Here is a 15105-nt window from a genome sequence, read left to right on the forward strand (position 1 = left end):
GCAGACAGTTATGACACGACGATCAGTTTTTCCTATGCGCATTCATCGTTTGGAATATCACTCAGTGGTATCAAGGGTCCAAAATAACTATATAAAAGAATTTCTATGGCATGTATTTATAAGATTGTCAATATTATTTTCTATTTTTTTTTAAAGTACCACTTCGACACTTCACCATCTGAACAACATGTTGAATCTCATGAAATGACAACCCTGTTTGACCTAAAATGTTTTATTTATTTATGATTGCTAGGACCTAAATACGCGATGTATTTTAGATGTGTCATAACGAATCAATTGGATGCGAAATATAAGCAGATTAAGTCCTAACGACTTAACCGGTAAATATATCTGATACATTGCGTTAATTGTTGTAAATTACATAGAAAAGACGATGATAAATATTTGATAGTCTGTTTAACCTACTCCGATATAGTTTCATTTTGTCTTGTTGTCAATTCAAGTGTGGTGACTAAATGGCCACAATCGTTAATTCTACTTAGCATACATAGTTGGCTTTTGCCTGTATGTTGATGATAAGGGATTTAAAAGATTGAGCCAAATTCTTTCTTTGCCAGCCAACAAAAGGGCAAAACGGCAAAAAAGAGTCGAGCGAGAGGGGTTAATTTCAACATTCTCAGAACCACAGCTGATGAGGGAAGACTTGAAGAAAGAAAGGAACCTTTCTTCATAGTAAAACTAATTAGGTTTATGGATATGTTCTCATAATGTCATTATTTAATGCAACGATAATTTGTTTAAGGATTTGTAGGGAATATGATGATAATCCAAATTGTTGACTTGGTCACGATTGGTAGAACACTATATCCGTGTTGACGCGATGAGGAGAGAATCCCACAATGATAATAAAAAGTCCGAAAATGAAACTTCGAGATAGTAGTTTATTTCAACGTTCCGACTATATCCTAATAGTCATCTTCAGGAATGAAGATGACTATCCTGACTTTCCTGAAGATGACTATTAGGATATAGTCGAAACGTTGAAATAAACTACTATCTCGAAGTTTCATTTTCGGACTTTTTATTATCATTGTGGGATTCTCTCCTCATTGTTGACTTGGCTTTGTGAACTTTTTCAGGTAAAGGGGCCTGGTGAGGGTTAAAGGTCTATATGATAAAGTTGCATCGTCGTTCTCAGCTGAGCAAACTTAATCACTTAAGTTCTCGAAAATCTCTTCTGCGCAGCGCTCAAAATGGGGGATGCCAGTGAAGCTGTTTCTAGCACCGTTGACGGTGAGGTGATCGGCGAAACTGATGTTCCGGTTACCGTCGATGAAAAATTGATTACGCAAGATGATATGACCGTTGAGCAGATGTTCGACGCGCTGAACCGAGTGCCTTTACGCTATCTGGCGAACAAGGATGAAATCAGCGTTTATATGAATTGTGAGAGCGTTAATGGTCACGCTTGGAAACTGATTCTGGAGGCTGCGTATGAACATCGCAGAATTCCTAAATATCATGTGATGATTAAGGTAAATCAAATGAAATCATCGTCATTATCTAAGATCCGAATGAAAAACTCGAGCCCAAAACTTCTTAAAATTTGCATCTATATTTATATCAGGGGCCCTGCAACTCCTTGATTCCTTAGAAAGTCCTAAATGGAAAAGTTTTTAAAAGGTGCGTGAAACGCCTATGATTTGAGCAAAATGTCCAAAACTCCATCAATTTTGAGGAAAAGGCAATTAGAACTGTTTGTAGATCGAACAGTTGGATTTTATTTATTTACCAAATTAGGCAGTTACCGAATTAAAAAAGTGAGTTTAGTAGTTAGTGTACGGTAAAGGATAATTGTTTCGTACAAAACCACTGAATTAAAGGTGTACCAAGATAAACAGTACCGATTTAGGAGGAGTCTACTGTAATTGCAGACACTTCCACGAAATGTTCTCCTTTAAAACTCCTTATATCCAGATATCCAGGAATGACTGATCTGTAGGGAGCCCGTTTGATAATAGGTAGACTTTCAGGTTATTTGTAGGTGGTGATCTAAGCAACAACTACGAAGTAAAACTTTTGGTGATCCATCTTTTTCTTTGTAGAAAATCGAGAACATTAACAACGGAATGAAATCGCACAGCGACCATTTAATCGATCATCTCGAAGAACAGAACTTCACGGTCGGTGAATTCTATCAGATCTGCAAGGCTACAATACCGACCCGGCGAAACATAATCGATTTGATCGAAAATTCCGGTAAGCCCTGCTCCTAATTATGGGCCAATTCCGAATGATGCCGGGTTGTATTGTAAATATTCACCTGCTCTTCGATCATCAGTTTCAGAAACGATGGAAAAATGGGAGACTCAACAAAAAATGTTACGCGATGAAAAAGAACGCTTAGACAGTGCGGGTAAATTCGTCTGCGCAATTTGTCGATGCCCAATTTACAATTTGGAAAATACTCCCGTATTCAGTTGTAAATGTTTGAATCAGCTGACGGCCTTACGCATCGGTCCATCAGTTTGTTCACCGGGTGGCATGCCCGTCAGTCCGCCTATCGGTACATATCCGAGTTTCGGTAGCGTTCTACAACATAATCTGACCGTTTGTGAAAACAACAACGACGTGTACGTCAGAGACGGAAACAACGTTTCGTATCCGCAGCCGTCTGCCGATCAATTGAGGACGATATCCGGCGTCAGTTTGGTGGTGAACACGTCGGACCGAGAGAGTTTGTCGTCGGCGAGCGATTCGCCGCTTTCGAATCGGTCAAGTTTAGGCGATTCGTATTTGGGCGATTCGCGCGCCAGTTTCGATCAGGTGCTGTGCAGGGAGGCGTTCAACTGCTTGGCGACGGGTTATCAGGCGCATTGTCCGAACGGCAACGAAAGCACCGCGTTCAATCGACAGGGCAGTTACCCCGGCTCGAACGGCGGTAACAGACCCGTACAGAACTGTTTTCAGAAGCGTCGATCGGACGGCGGTATACAGGTCGGGCAGTGGGAGAGACAAGTGATGAATCGTACGGAAATTAACGGCAACAGTATTCGAGGTACGTCTAGTATTTTCCGTTAAGAGTTTCGACTCAAATCTAACTTGTTAATCGTTGTTAATGAGTCTTTCGATGAAATGCTCCGAGTCCATGTGTTGTGAAGTGAAGTTTTTACTATAGTTCAATAGTCAAAATCTATATCTTATGATTACCTGTAAAATACTATATTCACGTGATACACGGTATGAGTAGAGATGAGTCGTTTGTCATAGACAGTATTTACTTAGTAATTAACAGTTTCGGAGTTAGATAATTGTTGTCATCAAAGTTTGGATAGTTTACTGTTAATATGAAATCCCGCGCTAAAAATGAAATATGATTGAAATTGTAGTAAGGAAAATATACTAGCTGGAGGAAACTTTTCGAATTTTATTTTTGATTGTTGGTGCGTGTTCGAATTGTGATGGGGGTGGACCAGTCCATCCGGTCCATAAAGTAACAGTAATTGATAACTGGATGTCGATGGTTTTATTGTAGTGAGCGCGCTGCAAGTGACATTCGTACCAGTGATGAAACCGGTGGAACTCGTACGCAAGTGTATCGAACAGTACAACTTCCTTCGTCAACGAGGGGATTTCGAACAGTGTCACTTTCATTGGCCGAATCCGCAGAAATCGAGCGACGAGTTACTTCGCAATATCAACTGCGTAAGTATCCTGTTTTATATATATATATATATATATATATATATATATATATATATATATATATATATATATATATATATATTTGATAATTGATAATTTGATAATTTAGCGTAGTCTAGAAAATCTGTCTAAAGGAGTGTTGTTTTTAGGAGTGGGTGGTCTGAAGCACTGATGCGTCAGCGATGAAAGATGAACTTTGTTTTTACCATATATAATCAAGGTTTCGAAAGTGTTTTACTGTCTAACAACCAACAGCAAATGAAACCATCTTCGCTGTATTTAAGGGGATTTTTGAAAACGCCTCAAGGGGGAGCATCGGCATTGTTAGGGGCCATTGATAATTGAATAATAATAGATACAAACTACCAAAAATCCTCCTCTTTATGTATTTTTTGACGCCTTATAAAACGTTACCATTATGAAACCTAAACAATGCTAACCATTCAGCGTCATTTTACAAACGACAGCCGTAAATCGATGTGCAAAACGTCACAGGTCTATGTGTACACAAACAAGCTATCTGGCAAAATATTATTGACATAGATATAGAATGGCTTCCTGTGATTATATAATGACCTATATTTGAACGTCGAAATGTTATATTGCATTGAATATCATTAGAAGATGTATTGTAATAGTAAAGGATGTATGATTATATCAGAAGCGGCAGGCATAAATAGAAATGATAAGTAAATCAGATTATTCGGTTAAATGGCGGATGTATACACGATTTGGAAGTCTGATATAAAAGTCAGACCCTGACGTGGGCATGCCGGTGGAATGACGAAGCTATCTACGATGTGTGTAGGGCCGGCGTGAATTTCATCAGCGGCTACAAGCGGTCTATATGGAAATGTGTAAACATATAATTTCAATATTCAAACGTTTTAGAAAATATGTTTGATATTAGGAGTATGCAGGTTTCGTGAGATTAGCAATTTATAATAGCATAGCTGTCATATACGGCTCCGCTTCTTCTGATGGCATGTATATTAGGTGACAATTTAATTCAATTCTTTATTGATCCTTATTACATTGAAATTCCGGGATAAAATTCCCAAATTCAATAAATACAAATTTTAAAATAAATTAATACAACATACATGACACACGGGTAATTCATACAGAACAACATAAGCATGTTATTTTAAATGACAATGTCTACTTCAACCCACCCAGACTCAAGACTCTAGGATATCGAGTGACAGCCAAACCCGTGGCCCGGGACCGGGCCGGCTGGCTAGGCCACACGATATGCTCGAAGTCATGATGAAGCAGACATCAGAAGAGCTCTTTCTTCAACCATGGAGGCAATGAAGTTGCAGACCAGCTTAGAGGCCTAAGTAAATGAAGTCGGTCGCAAGTTCGCGATCAATTATTGAGAATTTTCAATAAAAAAAATTTAAACCACTACTAGAGTCAAAGACCTGTATCATCTACCCAATCGCCAAATCTCATCATTCCCCAAATTTCTTAAAACTTCGATTTCAAATTTGCAATTCCACATTAGCTTAGCCCAGAAATTCTACATTTTTTTCGCAGGCGTCAAATAATTTTCTAAAATTAATTTTCTTGTTGATACTGCTCCTTAGGGGAGGGGCTAACTTCTTATTTCACGCGTTGAAAGACGATGGTTAATGTAATTGGTTAAAGAAAATAGATGATAATAAATACATACTGCCAAAAATTCTGAAAGACGATGGTTTAAGATCAGCAAGGTTTTGCACGACCCCCTTATGAACGCTGCATTCTCTCCTACTATTTTGTGGAATTTGATTTGATAAAGAAAATCTTTACCACCGGTCTCGCAATATGTCGATGTCTCTGTTTTCTGAAATAATTTGAAATCGAATGAAGTCAGTTTGAACGGTATTTGATATGGTTTTATGTTACAGGCTAACGTCATAGTGTTCTGTATCCCGGAGAATATCGGCGCGTTTTCCATGTACTACAAACCGGGTCTCGTCGACGACAACGAATTGCTTCAAAAGAACCGAACTATACAATACATCGTGCAGTACATCTACCGGAACGCGCGCGATCTCGCGCGACGCGTCGTGCTGCTCACGTTGCCGGGCGCGTCGGTGCCCGCGTTGGCCGCCGAGCCGTTGCGGGCTTGCCGAGCGTTCAAAATGGACGGCGACATGAACAAGCTCGTCGGACACATGAAGAAAATGTTCGGACAAGTCGCGATCGAGAAACGAGAGATGGGGAAGAATTGATGATCGCGTAAGTCGCATGTTACGGTACAATCCGGTCAGGTCATGTGTACTATTCAGTCATATCCGATCAACCCGCATGTATTCAAGTTATTGCTTATTAAAATCTGCAATGAGCAAGTTGCTCGAAATTTGGTTTGTTAGAGTTAACCAGTGGATAGTTGACATAAGGACGTCGCTATGGTATTTATCCGCCGGATATCTTTATCCAACCATCGAGCAACAACAGGCAAATTCAAAGTTTCAAAGTTTTTAGATAGGAAATTGAAGCATTCTTAGACTGCCGATGGCTTGGTAAATAATTCAAAACTGCATTCGACATATCTGAATTGAAATTCAATTTGATCCGGAATAAGTGAAATCAAACCGCTGTATAAATGAATGTGTATATATATATATATATATATATATATACTGGTGATGCTGTTAAACTGTTTGATGGCTGTACGAAAGAACTCAATGTTGTCATGGAGATGCTTGCGTTTTTATGGAACAGCCTCAAAAATATTTATTTACGCAGCCACATATATCACCATTAACATGTGAGAGAACTGAATACAATTGATAAATTGTATGCTGGCGAATATCAAACAACTCTTTTAGGTCCTACCAGCACTGAATTATGGTCTCGGCAGCGAACAAATTGGGTTTAATAATCAGATAATGTGATGGCTGATTAATATTTCACATGGGTGATATCAGATTCAATTAATCAGCGTAAGGCAGTACGGGGAGTGTTGTTGATTTATTCGATGAATTGAAATCAAATTCGAAACCCGATTGATTTCGCGAATAGACGGCATCATAATTCACGATGAAATATATGCAGTAGAGAGGCTGCGTACGGGCCTTTTTTCATGCGAATTTTACATTTTTTCGTGTTTTTCGTTTTCAAGCGTTCATTTCATATTTGACAAAAACCACTTCGTTTATTGATGACATCACTGAATATATCAGCGCTCTCGGAGTAGAAGAAGAATAAAAGATCCAGTGCCACTGTATTCATGCCCTATCTGCACAGGATACTGATTATATATAGCCTATATGCACAAATAGACATCTTTTACGATTGTATACGCTGTTAGTAAAGTGCTCTATATATGCTTTATGTATTTTTATCCCTGTCACGTCGTGTCGGAACCGGAAAGAAATCATTACATTATCGAATATACATGTAGCAATAATATATTTCATGGGCAAAAGTCTCAGTAGGTAAATAATTCGACTGGTAATACTCTTCTCGTCAATCAGGGGTTCGAATCCTGGCAGAATTTTGCTAACTCAATGTTTGAATTTTTATTTACGGCGTCGCGGTATTTTTGCTTTGATAATCTTGAACGACGAAATGTGTGTCGTTCATTTATGTACTCTGTGCGTGTCGAGCGAATTTTATTGAGATATCCTACGATCGGGTTCGACACACTATCAATAGTGTGGGTGGAAATCCTCGCGTGTAATAAAAATTTACACCCACACGTATTGATACTATGTACGGCGATGTGCTACTTGTTGATAAGATACGCTTACTACCACTCCGAGATCTACGTGTGAAAGTTTGTGCTATGATTATTTTAAAAATGTGTCCCGTGACTAAGAGTGACGTCAGCACTATTTTTGATTTATATATGCGCGATTCCGAATGATTTGTTTGGAACGGGTTTCTCCAGGGTTCGGGTTTCGTATGTAGTTTGAAATCGATTTGAGTTCGAAATTGATTGGAAATTGTTCGTTGATTCGGTCAAATTTTATTCTAAATGCGCCGTGTCGATAATCGGCCTTAACTGAATGTATCTTATGTAAAGGATGACTGGTAGACTGTTTCAGAGGTCATGAGCGAAACCTGCAGTTGATGATAGAACAGTTTATTCTGACAGTTTCAGAGTTTTTTCTAAATTTCTCTTCCATCAGAGAAACCAAAATAACATAATAATCATTATATGCATTTCATTATTACCGGTATGTTAATTTCGTTTCTCTGATGATGAACTTGAGTCAAAACTGTCGGATTAAATTCTCATATCATCAACTGTCATTTGCTCGTTAAACATTAAGGATATCGTTAATTTCAAAACGCATGTCGCTTTTCGTGTATCGATATCAATATATATAACCATTTACGCCACCCTAGAACTCCGAAACCCCAGTAATACTTATGAAACATGTTGGTATATTCTTGGAGTAATCAGACTGCAGTCTGATTACTCCAAGGTATATTTAAGTTGGACTCGATTTCGGATGCTTTACTCCATACTGCTGTCAACAAGGTTCATAATGTTTTAGGTGCACAAATTGTTTTTTGGAAGAATTTTTAAAACGAAAGCTTTTTATACGTATCTGAATGTTTCGATTTATGTACTGTGTAGTCATTCATTCATATGTACTTTACGTGTCTACACTTGTTGCGACCTTTACATTGAGAATTCCTTGCGTGGTGCACACGTCTGTATCAAATCAAGCCAGTACCGATGTACATGTACTGAAGACCTTGTCTACCTTGGACAAACTGGAACCTCGTTGCAACGTACTTCCAGGGGACCAGAAAATGTGTTCCTTAGGCTAAAAAAAAAGATGCCTTGTTTCTCCGCAGCGGCTGGGTCATTTTTGTAAAATATAATAAAATCTGTAGTCAGTTCATTTCTATAGCTGCCAGGTCTGTTATGGTAAAATTGATCAAGATTTAAAAAAAATTAATGTACAGGGTAGATAGGTGGCTGGCCAGGGCTACCTTTAAGCTCAGCAGAGCGGAGAAACAAGGTATCAATTTTTTTTTGCCTTATAACCGAGAGTTCGTTATATCCAGTATGAAAATTATTAAATTCTGTTACTCTAATTAGGGTAACAAATTTATAGTTGTGTTATATCTGATGAATTGCTATATCCGAGTTCGTTTTAACGACGTTCCACTGTATTTAAGGCTTTGATGATACGTCACGAAGTACAAAAGTAATTTTTTCGTTTTTGTCTGTCTTAGATAGTCACAATTGCATGTCCGAGTAAGGCAAGGTTTTAAGTACTGTTGAACTTCGAATGAATTTTATTGACCTTTACACTATTTATATTTACTAAAAACAGATTTTCTGGTGGCCTGAATTTTATTGTAAGAAACCGTCGCTTACGTACAGTTTTGATGGATATTCATGCTAGATGTAATGAACTATCTATTATAAGGGACTGATTTTATGAATTGCTGTCCCTTGCTAATATTACAAGCACTAGAAGTGAGATGATTATTTCTATATGTATTAGAAAAAGCTTGTAGGAGATTATGCAAATTTATGTGGAAGACCTCATTAGAAAATGTGACTAACTTTCTAAATAGTTTTATATTCAAGATTCCAGGTTTTAGATTTCGGTATAATTTCGTTATTCGTGAATGATGTCTGTTTTATCTCTTTGATAAAGAAATTCTTAATGATTGTTACCGATGATTGATTATTTAATCTAAAAATTTTAATGATTTAAAATCAAATGTAGGAAATAATCTATATACATTATGTATATATATATATATATATATATATATATTATAATGAATAGTTGTAAAAATAAATTTTAGAAAAACCATTTATCTCTTTATTTTGTATTCATTTGGAGTTGTGTGTTACCCCAAAATTTGATGGCAAGTTTCGAAAAATTGTTCTTTTGAATTTTCCTCTTTAAGCTCCTCTCAAGATTGGTATGATCAGAGTATAGAGAATGATTCCCTAAATGATTAGTCATTGGCCTGGACATTTTTTCGCATCATCATTATCATAGGTAGCATCGCTTTAGATGCTATGGTACGTTTATTCATCCTAGGAAAAGAACCCGCCAGTCAGCTCGGTTACCGTACAGTGCTGCCTTCATATGTTTCACAACCCGACTCCAGACGGTGCCAGTGGCCGTAGATTCGCGTAAACAATTCTGGAATTCTGCTGGAAAATAGGATTAGCGGCTGGTAAGTAAGGCTTTAATTATTAATTGTTTTATACTGATTGTGATTTAGATGATTATTAGTGGAAGGTATTGCGTCATATCGTGTAATTAGATATGTTGGCTGATTCGGGCCATCCATAGCCAGCGTAAAATTCCGCCGGGGGTATGCAATGCAAACGCCAAAAACGTCCCAATTTTCTCTGAAAGTCAGTTTTTGCGCGCCAAAACAAAGAATATTCCGTTATGGCGCCCCCGTCAAAATAAACTTTCATTTTGGCGCCCTCGCCAAAACAACGAAAAATGTCGGACGCAAAAATTGACTTTTTTTCATTTCGCCTTTGGTGCAGTTATTTCCGTTCTGGCACCCCCGCCAAAACAAGCATTCAACCACAGTGAAATCATTTTTCAATTTCGCGCATTGATCCTGTGTTAAATTTGCATAAATTTGCCTATATAGAATTAGAGAAATTTTGACGTTTTTCGTTGCTTTGGCCGAAGCGCAAAAACGAATCTTCGTTTTGGTGGGGGCACCAAAATGAAAGTTCGTGTTGGCGGGGGCGCCAAAACTGAGTTATCTTGGTTTTGGCGGGGTCTGAATAAACTCAACAAAATAGAGGTCAAATTAGATGGACAAAAATCTCATTCATAGAGGGAGTGGGGATTACAAGGTCCGGTTTCACTAATCAAAAAGTTGAGATCAAAATTTTTTCTATATTGCTTTAGTTACCTCATTTTGCCAATGCGGACAACAATTAAAACCGATTGAAGCTGAAATTTGTTGTCTTATTGGGTCCAGGAGATGTCCATGATATAGTAAGAGATAAGTGGTGTGGTGATGATAGACAACTGAGACCCGAAATGTTTCATGAAGATTGAAGCGTCATTGCGACCACAGCCCGAGCTCGTATTCGAAGTTCAGGGGTGAACTGTAGCTTAGATCATCCGATATCCAAGGTATAAAAAGAATGTATATAGTACCTTGTAGGCTATATTGGATGATCTAAGCAACAGTTCACCCGCCAACATCAAATACGATCCCCTGTGATTGCGACAGGAGCAGCAAGTATTTCAATAGGCCTTGTACCTGGATATTATTTTATGTGCCGAAATTGTTTTAGTGTCTGCATGATCAAAAATAAAACGAGGAAGAAGTCTCTAGTTGAATAAAAAAACCAGTGGGGCGTACTATATAAAAAACAATTTGCGCTTATTCTTAAAATCCTGGTTCTGTTGAAGATATCTCAATATCAACAATCGTCGGACAATGACTTCATTGAAAGTCTATAGAGAGATCGGCGGCCGATTTCATCGAAAAACTGGTTCTACGCGAATAACATAAGATATATGCGGCACAACGTTCTCTAAAGAAAGGACGATTTCCGCTGTAATATTTACTGCGCGAAGATCCACGGTTAATTTGACTTATTAAGGTTTGTGTTGACTGTTGCTCGGGGTGTCTGTGTCTACGGAAATATCTGGCTTTAGGCGAAAGCGCTAGAAGCACCGCTGAAATCGTTAGATTTTGGAGCCTTTTTTTTCCACTGAGTGGAACACGATTACTGCTGGTTAGGCACCTTTACGAAATTTGCCATGGATTATAGATTATGAAAGGATTATTTTAAATGCATATTTTAAGGTAGGCAGGTATTAGGCCGGAGCGGAGGAACTGTGCGTCTGTGAATTTCTTCTTATTCTTAGTACTTTCCTAAAACATTTCAATTCACAATTCCTATCCTTGTTGCCTCTTGTCATTAGAGAAATGACCGAGACCCTGACAGCTAGTGGTTATAGAAGTTTAATGCTCAATAATCTCATTCAGCGCGATTATTCTGTATAAAGTCAATAGATTCTGTATAAAACATTAAACCATGAGACCGAAATTGATAATAGACGGAATAATAGGGTCGGTCTGCGCTGCCTGGTTACTAGGGCAGTTACTAGGGCACTTATCGATTTGCGGTACAGCGTTAAGTAGTTCTCGTTCAAATAATCAGGATATTTTTCACCACAATCAATAACAATCGGGCATAGTTTGTGTTAACTTGTGGATTTTTCGCGTCGAAAAACTTGTGTCCACTTTTTGATTCGGGCGACGCAATGATACCCTTGACATAACTATAGTAGTATTTCATATAAAGATACGAAGAGATGTAAGAGATCTGAAGAGAGTTGTGATGCTATCTTAGAAATTTGTTCCAAATATTAATATTGACTAAGGCCTTCCTGGAATTAATGCCAACTTTACCTTGAAATTCGTAACCTAGAACCCATCAGTTATACGTAGAAGTAAAGCTAGAAGAATTTAATTGATTTGTTTTTGCAAGGTTCTAGCAGAGAGCAATGGTTTCTTAAGTATGAAAGATAGTCGGGATAACAAAATGATTTCCATTTATATCAATCATTACTCACTTATTACACTGGTGGCAATCTAATTACTGATATGAATAATGTATACCGAGCCAGTAATATTGTTAATTATTCTCTTGTGGATTTGTGTACATAATGGTAGATCAGTTGACCACAACATCGAAGGCAACCTGAAGTACGTGAGCCAGTTGAAAATTTCACCATCATCAAAATGTGTAAAAATTTCTTTCATCTCAATATATGATATGAGCCGCGATCACACGGAGACGATTCGGCCCGGACCAAATTGGCACCGACCAGGCTCCGGCCAAATTTGGCCCGTGCTTAATTATAGAGAGCGCGTTCACACGCAAACCACTCACTCGATACTAAACAATGCTCAAACAAAGCAAAGTGGATCATTTCCGGTGCCAGTTGCAATTCAAACGCAATCATTTGTCTGGTGCTAAAATTTGGCCGGGCCTGGTCCGACGTGTTTGGTCAGGCCAAATTTGGTCCGGGCCAAACAGGCTCGGGTCCATTTGGCACCCGTGTGAACAGTTCTTCCGGGCCAAAATTTGGCGCGGGCCAAAAATGCTCGTGTGATCGCGGCTATAGTTTTGGATAAAGTAGTTTGAATCTGTTTTGTTGCACGAAATCCTGTAGTTTGGTAAACGATTTACTCGGTAGCTGACCACAGTTTGATGTGAGATAATTCCGTTGACCGCTTTCTTCTAATTCTTGAAATTACGAAGTTCAAACAAACGTACGTGACGTGTATACACAACTGTATAGGTATATATATATATATATATATATATAGGTAAACATGTTTCTTGTTAAATTTGTTTGATAACGAGAAATTAGTTCGGACTTTCCAGTCATAACAAGTATTTGAGGTATTTGAATAGATCGGGTATTTAGATTAATAGTAAGTTCTAACGGATTTAGACTTGTCACGATAGACCGTCTGTAGACGAGGAAGAGAGAATTCCGCAATAATAATGAAAAACAGTCCGAAAATGTTATTGGAGCTAGCGTAGTTTATTCGACTTTTCAACTATATTCTAATAGTCATCTTCAGTAATATTGAGTTACAACAGAAATTATGAAAATTTCATACTGGATTGTATATAAATATATTTGATATATCTATGTATAATTCAGAGACGAAGAGACTAATTTAAGTAGTCAAGAGATGATACAAACTAAAGAAAAATTAACGTAGAAACAGTTACGCGCTAAAACAGATGTTTTTCATTCGTTTTTATCGTGGGATTCTCTTTACATTATCGTCACAACTCGTTTACAGTGTTTATTAAACATTAAATTAAATTAATCAATCGTGACCGTCGACAACTTTGACCGTATAGAACCGAAATGAATGTAGCCTGGTCTTACATCTAAGCCTTCGCAGTTCAAGTCATCCCCGGTCTTCGATTACATTTGGGTGACTTATTCGCGAATATTCCACATAGAAGCCCGTGCACAAAGACGTAACGTTTTAAGCCTAGCGCACATCGACACTGCGATTGGAGACAACTAGTTGCTACCGAACGATTACCCCGCGCACATCGAAATCTATACAACCGGTCAGTTGCAGCAACTGCATGGCGCGTGTCGATCGTCGAGATCCAGAGCGCGCACATCGACGGATATGACTGCGATTGAGTACAACCAGTTGCTCAAAAGTAGAACATGGGCAACTGGCTGGAACTGGAGATAGATCGACGCTTACCAATCGTAAGCTCGCTCACATCGACACATTCAAGCAACTGATCGTATCCAGCCAGTTCCTCTCATGCGCTGAAAACTGCCTTGCAACTAGTTGTCTCCAATCGCAGTGTCGATGTGCGCTAGGCTTTAGACCTCGGTAAAAGTTGGCTCGACAGCCAAATAGCTGAATTCAACGGTATGAAAATCATTCTCTCTCGTTCGAAGTTTAACCGCAAGGCGAAAACATGTTTTTGTGTTTCACTCGTCGGTTCATCGCTGGGTCTTTCTCCGATCAAAAACGAAAAACGAAAATTATAACGTCGTGAAGTAAGGATAAAAGATAAAATATGCCCGTTTGGTAGAGCGGATAATTTTGGATATTTTCACAAGCGTCGGGGTCGTCCGATAGTTTCACAAACAAGTTTCTTTTTTCTTCGAGGTTGTTTTTCTTTCCCCGACACAGGTTCCGTTTTGTCGATCAATTTTTCATAGCGCGACCTTTTCTTTTGTTCGAACGCGACGAAAACGACGAAAACGTATTCGTTAGTATTTTTCCGCTCTCAGGAACTCTTAGGTTTGATTTAGGTTTATTTATTTCGCTCTAACCAAACATTGGTACAAGAATTTGTACAATAAAATTTATAATTTACAAAACTTAAAAACAAGAAAACAGAGATACACATAGAATAGAATGATAATAGAGATAACAGATAATATATTGTTATTTACAAGCATTAAGTAATTGTGACATTTTAAAAGTGTTGGGTCTATTTACATAAAAAGGTGTTAAGAAAACTCTTCGTATATTGTTTAGTTTGGAACACTCAAAGAGAAAATGGAATTCATCACCGATTTTGTTAAGACTACAATATGTACAAATACGTTCGTTTCTATCAATATTTACATTGCTGAGTTTGTTGGCATCTAATTTACGGCTACCGATCCGAAATTCAGCGAGACTATACACGAGGTGGTTCGGTACAACGGATAAATAGTTTTCATAATCATTTTTAAGTTTAATGATTCTATAATTTACGCATATGTCACTATTTTGCAATTTTTCCCTCCATGTCTGAATGTATCTATCTTTTAGAGATTGTTTTATGATGTTTATCGACCGTAGATCGATTACCTGCTCTTGCCACACATAGTTCAGCCCACAGTTTTGTATAATTTCCTTAATTTGGCAAATCCAATCAGATACATATAAATCTTTTCTGTATAAGTCGTACAAAATATCATA

General features: G+C 38.0%; 1 protein-coding gene across 1 annotated transcript; it reads left to right on the forward strand.

Moving 5' to 3' along the window:
* Window positions 1–221: 221 nt before the first annotated feature.
* LOC141912983 (uncharacterized) lies at window positions 222–9354 on the forward strand. Its single transcript, XM_074804421.1, has 6 exons — window positions 222–341; window positions 1101–1496; window positions 2067–2220; window positions 2303–3019; window positions 3497–3666; window positions 5562–9354. The coding sequence occupies exons 2-6, from the start codon at window positions 1215–1217 to the stop codon at window positions 5886–5888; spliced, it is 1650 nt and encodes a 549-aa protein (XP_074660522.1). The 5' UTR covers window positions 222–341; window positions 1101–1214; the 3' UTR covers window positions 5889–9354.
* The last annotated feature ends 5751 nt before the right edge of the window (window positions 9355–15105 follow it).

Source organism: Tubulanus polymorphus, chromosome 11 (assembly GCF_964204645.1).
Source record: "Tubulanus polymorphus chromosome 11, tnTubPoly1.2, whole genome shotgun sequence".
Classification (NCBI taxonomy): domain Eukaryota; kingdom Metazoa; phylum Nemertea; class Palaeonemertea; order Tubulaniformes; family Tubulanidae; genus Tubulanus; species Tubulanus polymorphus.

Bases quoted from the DNA above. Each gene is read 5' to 3' on its own strand.
- LOC141912983 (XM_074804421.1), top strand. From the start codon at position 1,215: ATGGGGGATGCCAGTGAAGCTGTTTCTAGCACCGTTGACGGTGAGGTG. The intron at 2,221-2,302 runs GTAAGCCCTGCT...TTCGATCATCAG, and splicing joins CGATTTGATCGAAAATTCCG to TTTCAGAAACGATGGAAAAA. The intron at 3,667-5,561 runs GTAAGTATCCTG...TTTATGTTACAG, and splicing joins TACTTCGCAATATCAACTGC to GCTAACGTCATAGTGTTCTG.